This window comes from Rhinoraja longicauda, chromosome 15 (genome assembly GCF_053455715.1).
Source record: "Rhinoraja longicauda isolate Sanriku21f chromosome 15, sRhiLon1.1, whole genome shotgun sequence".
Classification (NCBI taxonomy): Eukaryota; Metazoa; Chordata; class Chondrichthyes; order Rajiformes; family Arhynchobatidae; genus Rhinoraja; species Rhinoraja longicauda.
The window spans coordinates 2,458,775-2,471,185 of NC_135967.1; the positions used below are offsets into that span (position 1 = coordinate 2,458,775).

The 12,411-nt window shown below is 46.3% G+C and overlaps 1 protein-coding gene across 3 annotated transcripts in view; it reads left to right on the forward strand.

Moving 5' to 3' along the window:
- The window catches only part of LOC144600317 (cytokine receptor common subunit gamma-like), a 58,993-nt gene that overhangs the window by 24,935 nt on the left and 21,647 nt on the right, over window positions 1-12,411 (forward strand). For all 3 annotated transcript variants that reach the window (XM_078411883.1, XM_078411885.1, XM_078411884.1), the window contains exons 2-3: window positions 3,920-4,007; window positions 10,087-10,268. In XM_078411883.1, coding sequence (XP_078268009.1) covers window positions 3,920-4,007; window positions 10,087-10,268 — 270 coding nt within the window. The remainder of the gene's footprint in view (window positions 1-3,919; window positions 4,008-10,086; window positions 10,269-12,411) is intronic.

Here is a 12,411-nt window from a genome sequence, read left to right on the forward strand (position 1 = left end):
AGAATATATCATGAAGCTTGACCAAAGAAATAAGTGGAAGCAATCAGTTGTAAGGAGTAGTGGCACTGCTAGAGAAGTGGGAGATGTTAGGAAGCCGATCATCAGACACATGACAGGACTCTCTGTGGAAAATCAAAAGGAATCAGGAATCGCTGAAGGCCAGAATTGATGGTGTATAGACATCACGCGGGATTGTGGTTCCAAAAGAAGTTACAGATATTGCACAGGAATCTGATCAATGCACAATAGACAATAGGTGCAGGAGGAGGCCATTTGACCCTTCGTGCCAGCACTGCCATTCAATGTGATCATGGCTGATCATCCACAATCAGTACCCCGTTCCTGCCTTCTCCCCATATCCCTTGACTCCACTATCTTTAAGAGCTCTATCTAATTCTCTCTTGAAAGCATCCAGTGAATTGGCCTCCATTGCCTTCTGTGGCAGACAATTCCACAAATTCACAACTCTCTGTTTCCTCATCTCCGTTCTAAATGGCCCACCCCTTATTCTTAAACTGAGGCCCCTTATATGTTTCAATAAGATTCCCTCTCATCCTTCTGAATTCCAGTGTATACAAGCCCAGTCATTGTGCATTCTGCATTCAAACTGCTTCCCTGTCCCAACACAAGATCTCTTACCTCGACAGATACTGAAGAAATTAAAACAGATACTGAAGAAATTCAGTCTGAAGAAGGGTCTCAACCCGAAACGTCACCAATCCCTTCTCTCCAGAGCTGCAGCCTGTCCCCGCTGAGTTACTCCGGCATTTTGTGTTTATTTCTGAAGAAATTTAATATTGCTTAATTTCTATTCCAACATTTCAATTGAAGTAGAGTCATAGAGTCATAGTCTTAGAGATGTACAGCACGGAAATGGGCCCTTCAGACCAACCTCCCCACACCGACCAAGATGCACTAGATACACTAATCCCACCTGCCAGCATTTGGCCCTTATTCTATAAACCTTTCCTCTCCATGTGCCTGTCCAAATGCCTTTTAAATACTGTGTAGGAAGGAACTGCAGACGCTGGTTTAAACCGAAGATAGACACAAAATGCTGGAGTAACTCAGCAGGACAGGCAGCATCTTCTGGATGACAGGAATAGGTGACGTTTCGGATTGAGACCCTTCTTCAGGCTTTCAAATATTGCTATAGTAGAGACTTCATGAGAAAGAATCCAAGATGTGCTGAGAATTTCAAATAAAGCTGAAAATGCAGAAAATACTCATTAAGTCAGGCAGCATCTGAGGGGGGAGAGAGTTATTTTTTCAAATTGATGAGCTTTCATCAGAATCGACAAAAGGTATTTCCAGCGTTTTCTGATTAATTTCAGATTAGCAAGAAGTTTATCTTTGTGGTTCAACTCTCAATGCGAGGATATTTCCCACATGTTTTACATCTGAATGTTATTTTCACCAGCAGCCCCGACAGACGATTGTAATCTTTGAGCTGACGTTCAATGGAAATTCTCATTACACATTTAGAAACATCAGGGGACATTTCTATTCGCTATTTATACGAGATTTATATCCCCCTAGTCAGTAAGTTTCAACTTTTATGCGGTTTTATCAATAGTCTGTCATTTTTTTTCAAAATAAAATTACCACAAGAAGTTAACAAAAGCATAATTCTTTGCAACACTAACAGGCAGAACCAAACTTGGTGCAACGTAAGCCCCCCCACACCTATCGTCATCCCCTCAACCTTTCTTAACTTCACAACAGATTGCTGTTTATAATTTTGGTCGTTCTTATCTAAATATATAGATTTTAAGATACGCCATGTACTAAAATGGTGTGGCACGGTGGAGTTGCTGCCTTACATCCCCAGAGATCCGGGTTCGGTTCCGACTACGGTGCTGTCCGTACAGAGTTTGTACGTTCTCCCCGTGAACTGTGTGGGTTTTCTCCGGGTGCTTCGGTTTCCTCCCTCACTCCAAAGATGTACAGGTTTGCAGGTTAATTGGCTTCTGTAAGGGCCTGTTTCCACCCTGTATCTGTAAACCTAAACCTAAAACCTAAAATATGTGCAAGAATGATCTCAGCTCACACTGAGTACAAGCAGGGCAGTTACAGCGAATGCAGCGCCGGAGACCCGGGTTCGATCCCGACTACGGGTGCTGTCTGTACGGAGTTTGTACGTTCTCCCCGTGACCGCGTGGGTTTTTCCCGAGATCTTCGGTTTCCTCCCACACTCCAAAAACATACAGGTTTGTAGGTGGGTGTAGGATAGTGTTAATAGGATAGTCGGCGCGGAACCGGTGGGCCGAAGGGCCTGTTTGTCTAAACTAAACTAAACTAAACAGAACGTAACTCACTCTTTTCTTCCCCTTTCGTTCCCTCTGTGTGTGGGATTTATTTTGTTACAATTTGCTCCTCGTCACTCTCTCTATCCTAATGGATAGGAAAGTTTCAGAGGGATATGGGCCAAACGTGGGCAATGAGTTTAGCTTAGATGGGGCCAGGATGAGTTGGGCTGAAAGGTCTGTTTCCAAGCAACATGATACTGGGACTCTCCAACAGGGCAGCTGAAGTGGCAGGTGACTCCACTGTGACCATTGCTCTATTGAGCCGCACTCAATGGGTAAATACCCCATGCTTGCTTTAATAGTTTCATTATTTCAAAACGTCAGGGACAAATTGAAATAAAAATTTGGCAGATTTGATTGATGGTGAAATAAAGAAACATAAAAAATAGGTGCAGGAGGAGGCCATTTGGCCCTTCGAGCCAGCACCGCCATTCATTGTGATCATGGCTGATCATCCACAATCAGTAACCCGTGCCTGCCTTCTCCCCATATCCCTTGATTCCACTAGCCCCTAGAGCTCTATCTAACTCTCTTTTAAATTCATCCAGTGAATTGGCCTCCACTGCCCTCAGTGGCAGAGAATTCCACAAATTCACAACTCTCTGGGTGAAAAAGTTTTTTCTCACCTCACTTTTAAATGGCCTCCCCTTTATTCTTAGACTGTACCCCCTGGTTCTGGACTCCCCCAACATTGGGAACATTTTTCCTGCATCAGGCTTGTCCAGTCCTTTTATAATTTTATACGTCTCTATAAGATCCCCTCTCATCCTTCTAAACTCCAGTGGAGCCAAGCCCAGCCTTTCCAATCTTTCCTCATATGACAGTCCCGCCATCCTGGGGATTGACCTGGTGAACCTACGCTGCACTGCCTCAATAGCAAGGATGTCCTTCCTCAAATTGGGAAGTACTGGCATGGCTTTGCTTTCAGTCAAAAGGGCGGAGAGGAGTTTTGCAGTGGAACGTATTCTGACCCACAGATTGATATAAGACCCCACCTTTGCTCAGGACCTTGCCACCCTGCTGCAGGATGGTTGCCGCCAGCAGACAGGGCAGGTAGGTGAGAGATGAGGAGGATCACCAGCAGTGAATCTGCCCACCCACGGAACTCATCTTGAAATGATCCCCATTTCCTCTGCTGTCCACATTCATATCATCATATCATATCATATCATATATATACAGCGCGGAAACAGGCCTTTTCGGCCCACCAAGTCCGCGCCGCCCAGCGATCCCCGTACATTAACACTATCCTACACCCACTAGGGACAATTTTTACATTTACCCAGCCAATTAACCTACATACCTGTACGTCTTTGGAGATGTACTCACTCTCCTGTGACGTATTCACCCACTCTCCTGTCTGGATGAACTTGTCTACGCTTTCTGACCCCCTCAAAATCCTATAATCAACAATCACGTTGCCTCTCAACCCTCCCGTTTCTAGTTCTGTGTCTTCAACGTTATGCTGGTCAGAACCTCCAGGATCTGAAGTTATTCCCATGTGCCAGTTTGTAATTGGGACCGCAGTTACACTTTGCCGAGGTCTGGATCGTTGAGTAAGTAAGTCCCTATTCTGTCGTGAGTAAGTCGCTGTTCTATCTCTCTCCTAGATGTGGATTGTATCTTTTACAATGAAGAATTTATGGAGTGCACCTGGAGCCAATCTGGAGAGATGACAAACTATACCCTCTACCACTGGTGAGTCTGCTGAGCACATGAAATAGTTTGGGGTTCACAAACCTATTCCAGTAGATGTAGAAATGCAATGATGATCGTCGGATGCCAAGATTCATAGAATCACAGTATTAAGAATGGAAGGAGGCCAGTCGGCCCGTCAGGTACGTACCACCTCTAAGTAAGAGCAATCCACCTTATCTCACTCCTCTGCTTTCCCTCCTCTCCCTAAACACCTGTCTTGCAAATCCTCATTTATTGAATACTTATCCCACTCCCTATTGAACTATTGGACCTGCCTCCACCACCACCCTAGGCAGTGCATGCCACACTTCATGTGCAGGAAGGAACTGCAGATGCTGGTTTAAATCAAAGTTAGACACAAAATGCAGGAGTAACTCAGGCAGCATCTCTGGAGAGAAGGAATGGGTGACGTTTCGGGTCGAGCCCCTTCTACAGACTGATGTCGGGGGAATGGGAGGTACAAAGATTAGGAAGTGTATAGATTCGGAAGTGAAGGTGTGAAAACAGGACAAAGGGAACGGAGATCAAGGAAAATGAAGAATAGATCATTCTTAGTTAGGAGAAGGTAACAACAATGCAAACAGAGATCAAATGTAGTCAGAGCCAGTAAGACTGGTCGGAGAACTGGGAAGGGGAGGGGATGGAGAGAGAGGGAAAGCAAGGGTCACTTTAAGTTGGAGAAGTCAATGTTAGACTTAGAATGCAATTCATGCCAGACTTCTGTTATCTCCGGTTCTTTTGTCAATTGTCTCCAGACTACCTTCCCTTGTTCATGACCATGGAAACAGTCTTTCCCTGTCTACTCTGCATATACTTGTACCCTTCACAACTGTAAATTCCTCTATCAAATCTCCTTGCAGCCTCTCCTGTTTGAGGGAGAACAAGCCTGTCTACTTTAGTCCTTGCACATAGCTGAAGTTCTTTACTCCTGGTATACTTTTGGAAAATCCTTCCCACACCCTTTCCAAAGCCTTTTCATCCACAGCTGGACCCGATCCAGTTTTTTAATGAAGGATTAGCATGACTTCTTTGCTCTTGAACTCCATGCCTCTATTTATAAAATGCAGATGCCCATGTGCCTATTTCAGTACATCTTTAATCTCCCTTGCTACATACAATGCATATCTTCCTCCCAGATCTCTGTCTTCTTTAGAATTGCACCTTCAAGGTTACATTGCCTCTCATTCTTCCGACCAAAATATAACACAGCACACAGGGTGTTTCTCAACAGTAATGAGATTGAAACCAAAGTGGAATTGAGATAACAGATTGACCATGATCTCAGTAACCAGCAGAACCATGGATCATGCATCCAATTATCAGCCAAAACATTATGACCTGATGAGCCAAAACATTATGACCACCTGCCTAATATGCTGTTGGTCCTCCGTGTGCTGCCCCATACGCAGCAGGGTGCGATGCACTGTGTATTGTGACACATTCCTCCCGTGACCACCATTAACATTTTCTGTGACTTGTGCCACAGTAGACCTTCGGTCAATTCGGACCAGACGGGATAGCCTTTGTTGCCCTCGCGCATCGATGAGCCTTGGGCGCCCAACACCCTGTCTGTCGCCGGTTTGTGGTTTGTCCCTCCTCAGACCACTGTCGGTCGGTACTCACCACTGCTGACCGGGAGCACCCCACAAGCCTTGCCATTTCAGAGATGCCCTGACCCAGTCGTCTGGCCATAACAATTTGGCCCTTGTCAAAGTCGCTCAGGGTCTCCACTCCTGCCCATTTCTCCTGCATCCAACACATCAACTGACTGTTCACTTGCTGCCTAATATATCCCACCCCTTGTCAGGTGCCATTGTAACAAGATAATCAATGTTATTCACTTCACCTGTCAGTGGTCATAATGTTTTGGCTCATTGGTGTATGTTCTTATGTTGACATGAATGCCTTCTCATTTGCTGCAAGAACTTGCATGAATACGCTGCCACTTGATTTCTCTAATTTCAAGTAACCCTTGCTTCCCCTCTCGTTCCATCCCGCCTCCTTCCTAGTTCTCCGACTAGTCTGATTGACCCCTGATTAAATGTTATCTCTGTGTGCTTCGTTGTCACCCTCTCCTAGCTAACAATGATCTATTCTACGTGTTCTTGAGCCCCATCCCCTTTGATGTTTTGTTTTCACATCTTAAACATCCTTATCTCCGTGTCCTGCGTTCCCCTGACTCTCAGTCTGAATAAGGGTCTCAACCCGAAACGTCACCCATTCCTTCTCTCCGGAGATGCTGCCTGTCCCGCTGAGTTGCTCCAGCATTTTGTGTCTAACCTGGGTACTGGACAGTTACAGAGGTCAAGTCAGCCATTTTGGTATGACATTGGATCATGATCTCTTTGAAGGATGAGGAGTTGAATTAGGGTCAGATCAGGCCAATGTAGTCAGATTGGATCCTTGGATGGGGGTCAAATCTGCTCTTAATTGGGGGGTTTCAGTCAGAAATAGGATTGGACAACTGGGGATAGAATTGGACTGGATCTTTGATTAAAGATTGGTTGTGCAGTTGGTGATTGAATCAAAGGGGCAGAGGCCACTCGGGTGTTGGAGGAGAATCTTGGAAAATTGGGGATGCTGCCAGTCAGGGTAGGGTGTGGTAATGGAGCTGCACGCGAGGAAGGGGAAACAGCATTAGAGAGGTGAATGATGGCTCAAAGTGTGGTGTGGACGGAAATGAGGTCCAATTCATGGGACACTGGCACGAGCACCAGGTAAGGAGAAAATTGGGATGGGCTTCACCTGAATCATGCTGTGACCAGTGCCCTGGAGAATCATGTCAATGGATGATACACGGAGTTATAGACAGGGCTTTCAACTAAATTAGTGGAGGGAAGAATAAATCAAGAGGAAATGTGAGCGCGGTGGCATAAAATAGTGAGGGAGTGACATGAAGGGGCAGAAAGAGTCAGCAAAAGAATGAAGCACAGAGCAAATGCAGAGTTAGCTAAAGACTAAAACAAAAACAAAGCTCAACAATATAGTTTCAATGTAGCACTTACAATAAGGTAGTTGAGTAGAAGCAGAGAAACATACAGGCAGGAGGAGGCCATTTGGCCCTTCGAACCAGCACCACCATTCATTGTGATCATGGCTGATCATCCACAATCAGTAACCCGTGCCTGCCTTCTCCCCATATCCCTTGATTCCGCTAGCCCCTAGAGTTCTATCTAACTTTCTTTTAAATTCATTCAGTGAATTGGCCTCCACTGCCTTCTATGGCAGAGAATTCCACAAATTCACAACTCTCTGGGTGAAAAAGTTTTTTCTCACCTTAGTTTTAAATGCCCTCCCCTTCATTCTTAGACTGTGGCCCCTGGTTCTGGACTCCCCCAACTTTGGGAATATTTTTCCTGCATCTAGCTTGTCCAGTCCTTTTATAATTTTACACGTTTCTATGAGATCCCGTCTCATCCTTCTAAACTCCAGTGAATGCAAGCCCAGTCTTTCCAATCTTTCCTCATATGACAGTCCTGCCATCTCGGGGATTAACCTCGTGAACCTACGCTGCACTGCCTCAATAGCAAGGACGTTCTTCCTCGTATGAGCTCAATATTCCAGGCTGTTTCAAAAGAACAGTCTAATGGGGAAGGAGCTAATCAAGCAAGGTGTCAGAGCAGTGTTGTGTCGTGGTATAGAAGTGGTGGACTGGAATGTGCAATCCGTTTAGGCTGAGGTGATGAGTAGCAAGGGAAAGAGGACATAGCTGGGATCAGTCTTTAAGCCCGTAAGATGTGACCGGGAGATTAGTTATTGTGCTCTGGTTTTGAAGTGTTGAAATATTACAAAAATATGTTGGAGGGGAGGGTGGGAGGACATGTGATTCCTTAATGGAGACAGACAGACAGATATACAGACAGATATACAGACAGACAGATAGATATACAGACAGACAGGCAGACAGACAGACAGACAGATATACAGACAGACAGACAGACAGACAGATATACAGACAGACAGACAGACAGACAGACAGACAGACAGACAGACAGACAGACAGACAGACAGACAGACAGACAGACAGACAGACAGATATACAGACAGACAGACAGACAGACAGACAGACAGACAGACAGACAGACAGACAGTCAGACAGACAGTCAGACAGACAGACAGACAGACAGACAGTCAAAAAGTCTGACAAATGGAGTTTAATGTGGGTAAATGTGAGATAATTCACCAGTACAAAGAATGGAACATTGTCTAAATATGGAGAGATTATGAAAATGTGTGATGTTCTAAGGGATCTAAACGTTCCAGTGCAAAAACTGAAGGTCTGAAGAAGTGTCTTGACCCGAAACATCACCTCACCAGAGATGCTGCCTTCCCGCTGAGTTACTCCAGAGTCTATCTTCTGTGTCAACCAGCAGTTCCCCCCTGCAGGTTTTGTACAGGGTTTGGGTGAGGCCACAACTGGAACACTGTGCACAGTTTTGGTCACTTTATCTCAAAAAAGATATGGTAGTAATGGAGGCAGTCACAAGGAAATTCACCTGTCATTCAGGTGATGAGAGGATGTTTTAGCAAAAGAGGCCAGACTAGTTTGGCTCTGTATTCCTAGGAGTTTTGACAAATGAAGGGGGCCTTATTCATGTAGGTAAGATGATAAGGGTCTTGACAGAGCAGGTAGTGAGATGGACCACTGTGGAAGAGTTATGAACAGCAGACATAGCAACAAAGTAAGAAGCCAGTTATTCAAACTGAAGTGTGTAGAAATGTCATATTTTTAGTTTAGTTTAGTTTGGTTTAGTTTAGAGATACAGCACGGAAACAGGCCCTTCAGGCCAACGGGTCCGCGCCGCCCAGCGATCCCCGCACACTAACACTATCCTACACCCACTAGGGACAATTCTTACATTTACCAAGCCAATTAACCTACAAACCTGCACGTCTTTGGAATGTGGGAGGAAACCGAAGATCTCGGAGAAAACCCACGCAGGTCACGGGGAGAACGTACAAACTCCGTACAGACAGCACCCGTAGTCGGGATGGAACCCGGGTCTCCGGCGCTGCATTCGCTGTAAGGCAGCAACTCTACCGCTGCTCCACCGTAACCGCCCAAAAGAGGACATTGAATTTCTGGAATATTCTTCCCCAAGGGTGGTGGAGGTCAGATCGTCAGATATATTTAAGATGGAAATAGGTAAAATTGAAAGATCAAGGAATTGAGGATGACAGGGTTAGTGTCACAGAATAGGAGTTGGCACCTGTATGTACTAGCCTTGATCATGTTGTATGGCTGGACAGGTTAGAGCTTCCTGGTGGCTATTTATGCTTCTGTTTCTTTCTGTTCTTACGTTCCTGTAAAGAGGGGATCAATAGGGGCTGATCAATAGGCAGCCCAGCAGCAGCTGCCTCACACCGCCAAATACCTGGGTTCAATCCTCACCTCAGCTGCTGTCTGTGGAGTTTGCACGTTCTCCCTGTAACCTGGTGGGTTTTCTCCAGGTGCTCTGGTTTCCATCCACATTCCAAAGACGTGCGGATTTGCAGGTTAATTGACCTCATTGCCTCCAGTGTGTTGGCCAGAGATGTGAAAATGGGATAACATAGTTTAGTTTTGTTTAGTTTAGCTCAGAGATACAGCGCGGAAGCAGGCCATTCGGCCCATCGAGTCCTCACCGACCAGCAATCCCCGCACATTAGCACTATCTACTAAAATTAGGGGCAATATACATTTACAGCAAGCCAATTAACCTACAAGCCTTTGGAGTGTGGGAGGAAACCGAAGGTCTTGGTGAAAACCCATGCAGGTCACAGGGAGAACGTACAAACTCTGTACGGACAGCACCCGTAAGCAGGATCGAACAATAATAACAATAATATATTCCTTTATTCGTCCCACACTGGGGACATTTACCAATTTTAGTTTAGTAAACGCTGTAAGACAGCAACTCTACCGCTGTGCCACCTTGCCACATGAACTAGCATGAACGGGTGAATGATGCTCAGTGTGGATACGGTGTGATCTGTGTACATTTTTACTCTGTCTTCCTTGCTTTAAATAATTTAAGAAATGTCGTTTTTGCAGTTTCTAATTTCCCACTCATAATTGAAAAAATATTGCTTGTTGCAGGTATAAGCCTGAACCAGTACAGGAGTGCAAGAGCTACATCCAGCAGCGAGACTACAACGTAGGATGCAACTTCTCAGCCGGGATGACTCATCAATTCAAAGACTTTTACGTTTTCAGAAATGGATCCAATGGCTCAGGAGATATTTCAAGAGGACCTCAAATGTTTCAGCTCCAGAACCAAGGTAAGAGTGTTTGTAAATAACACGCAGGCTGGCAGCATGGGTAAAGTCAAAGTCACCAAAGAATGTTTTATTGAGTTGTGTTGAGTTGAGTTTATTATTGCCAGGTGGACAGAGATACATTCGAATGCTTCTTCTCCGTACTACCCAGTCAAATCATACTATACATGAGTACAACAGATCTCTGGGACAGCAAGCAGAGGGTCCCACGCCATCTTGCAACTTCCAAGTCTCTTAGGGCGGTCACGGTGGCGCAGCGGTAGAGTTGCTGCCTTACAGCGAATGCAGCGCCGGAGACCCGGGTTCCATCCTGACTACGGTGCTGTGCTGTCTGTACGGAGTTTGCACGTTCTCCTCATGATCTGCGTGTGTTTTCTCCGGGATTTCCTCCCACACTCCAAAGACGTGCAGGTTTGTAGGTTAATTGGCTTGGTAAATGTAAAAATTGTCCCCAGTGGGTGAAGGATAGTGTTAGTGTGCGGGGATCGCTGGTCGGCGGGACCCGGTGGGCCGAAGGAGCCTGTTTCCACGCTGTATCTCTAAACTAAAAGTCTGAACTTGAGCCAAGGAGATGCACAATTTGTTCAATTCTCACCTTCAGACCTGGTATCCTGACAGCTCAGGATCGATGTAGTAAGGCTTGGAGCGATGCCGTCAACTGGAGTAACTCAGCGGGTCGGACAGCATCTCTGGAGAGAAGGAATCGGTGACGTTTCGAGCCATCCGACCCGCTGAGTTACTCCAGGATCAAGTGCAGGCAAGTGGGACTAGTGTAGCTGGGACATTGTTGGCCGGTGTGGGCGAGTTGGGCCAAAGGGTTTGTTTCCACACTGTGTCACTCTATGACTCTATAACTGTATGACTAATGGGAATTAGAAGAACAAAAATGATTGGAGATTGCAGGCAGCTGCAAGACTAATAGGGCTGTCATAGTAGAGGATTTTAATTTTTAACTGGGACACGTTGGCTGGCGCGGGCAAGATGGGCCGAAGGGTTTGTTTCCACACTGTATCACTCTATGACTCTTTTGAAATATAGAATGGGACTGTCATAGAGCTGAGATGGGGTGGAATTTGTCAAATGTGTTCAGGAAAGTTTCCTGAGGCAATATGTCGATGGCGCTACAAGGGGAAAAGGAAAAGCTTGATCTACTCCTCAGAAACTGGGAAGGGCATGTGACTGTGGTGTCAGTGGGAGAGCCGATAAGGCTGTGGCCACAATTCTGTTAGCTTTAAACTAGTGGGTGGACACACAATGCTGGAGTAACTCAGCGGGACAGGCAGCATCTCTGGAGAGAAGGAATGGGTGACGTTTCGGGTCGAGACCCTTCCTCAGACTGATGTCAGGGGAGTGGGTGGGACAGAGATAGAATGTAGTCGGAGACAGTAAGACTGGTGGGAGAACTGGGAGGGGGGAGGGGACGGAGAGAGAGGGACAGCAAGGGCTATTTGAAGTTAGTGAATTCAATGTTCATACCGTTGGGGTGTAAGCTACCCAAGCGAAACATGAGGTGCTGTTCCTCCAATTTGTGCTGATCCTCACTCTGACAAAGGAGGAGGCCCAGGACAGAAAGGTCAGACTGGGAGTGGGAGAGGGAGTTGAAGTGCTGAGCCACCGGGAGATCAGGTTGGTTAAGGCGGACTGAGCGGAGGTGTTCAGCGAAACGATCGCTGGGCCTGCACTTGGTCTCACCGATGTAGAGAAGTTGACATCTGGAACAGCGGATTCAATAGATGAGGTTGGAGGAGGTGCAGGTGAACCTCTGCCTCACCTGGAAAGACTGTTTGGGTCCTTGGATGGAGTCGAGGGGGGAGATAAAGGGACAGGTGTTGCATCTCCTGCGGTTGCAGGGGAAAGTACCTGGAGAGGGGGTGGTTTGGGTGGGAAGGGACGAGTGGAACAGGGAGTTGTGGAGGGAACGGTCTCTGCGGAACGCAGAAAGGGGAGGTGATGGGAAGGTGTTTAAACGGGGGTCCCCCTCTTCCATTATAGATGAGGCTCTCTCTAGGGTCTCCTCGATATCCCACATCTCTGCTCTGGCTCCCCTTCCCTCCATTCGCAACATAACAGTCCCCCTTGTCTTCACCTTCCACCCCATCAGCCATCGCGTACAACATATAACCCTCCAAAACTTTGGCCACCTCCA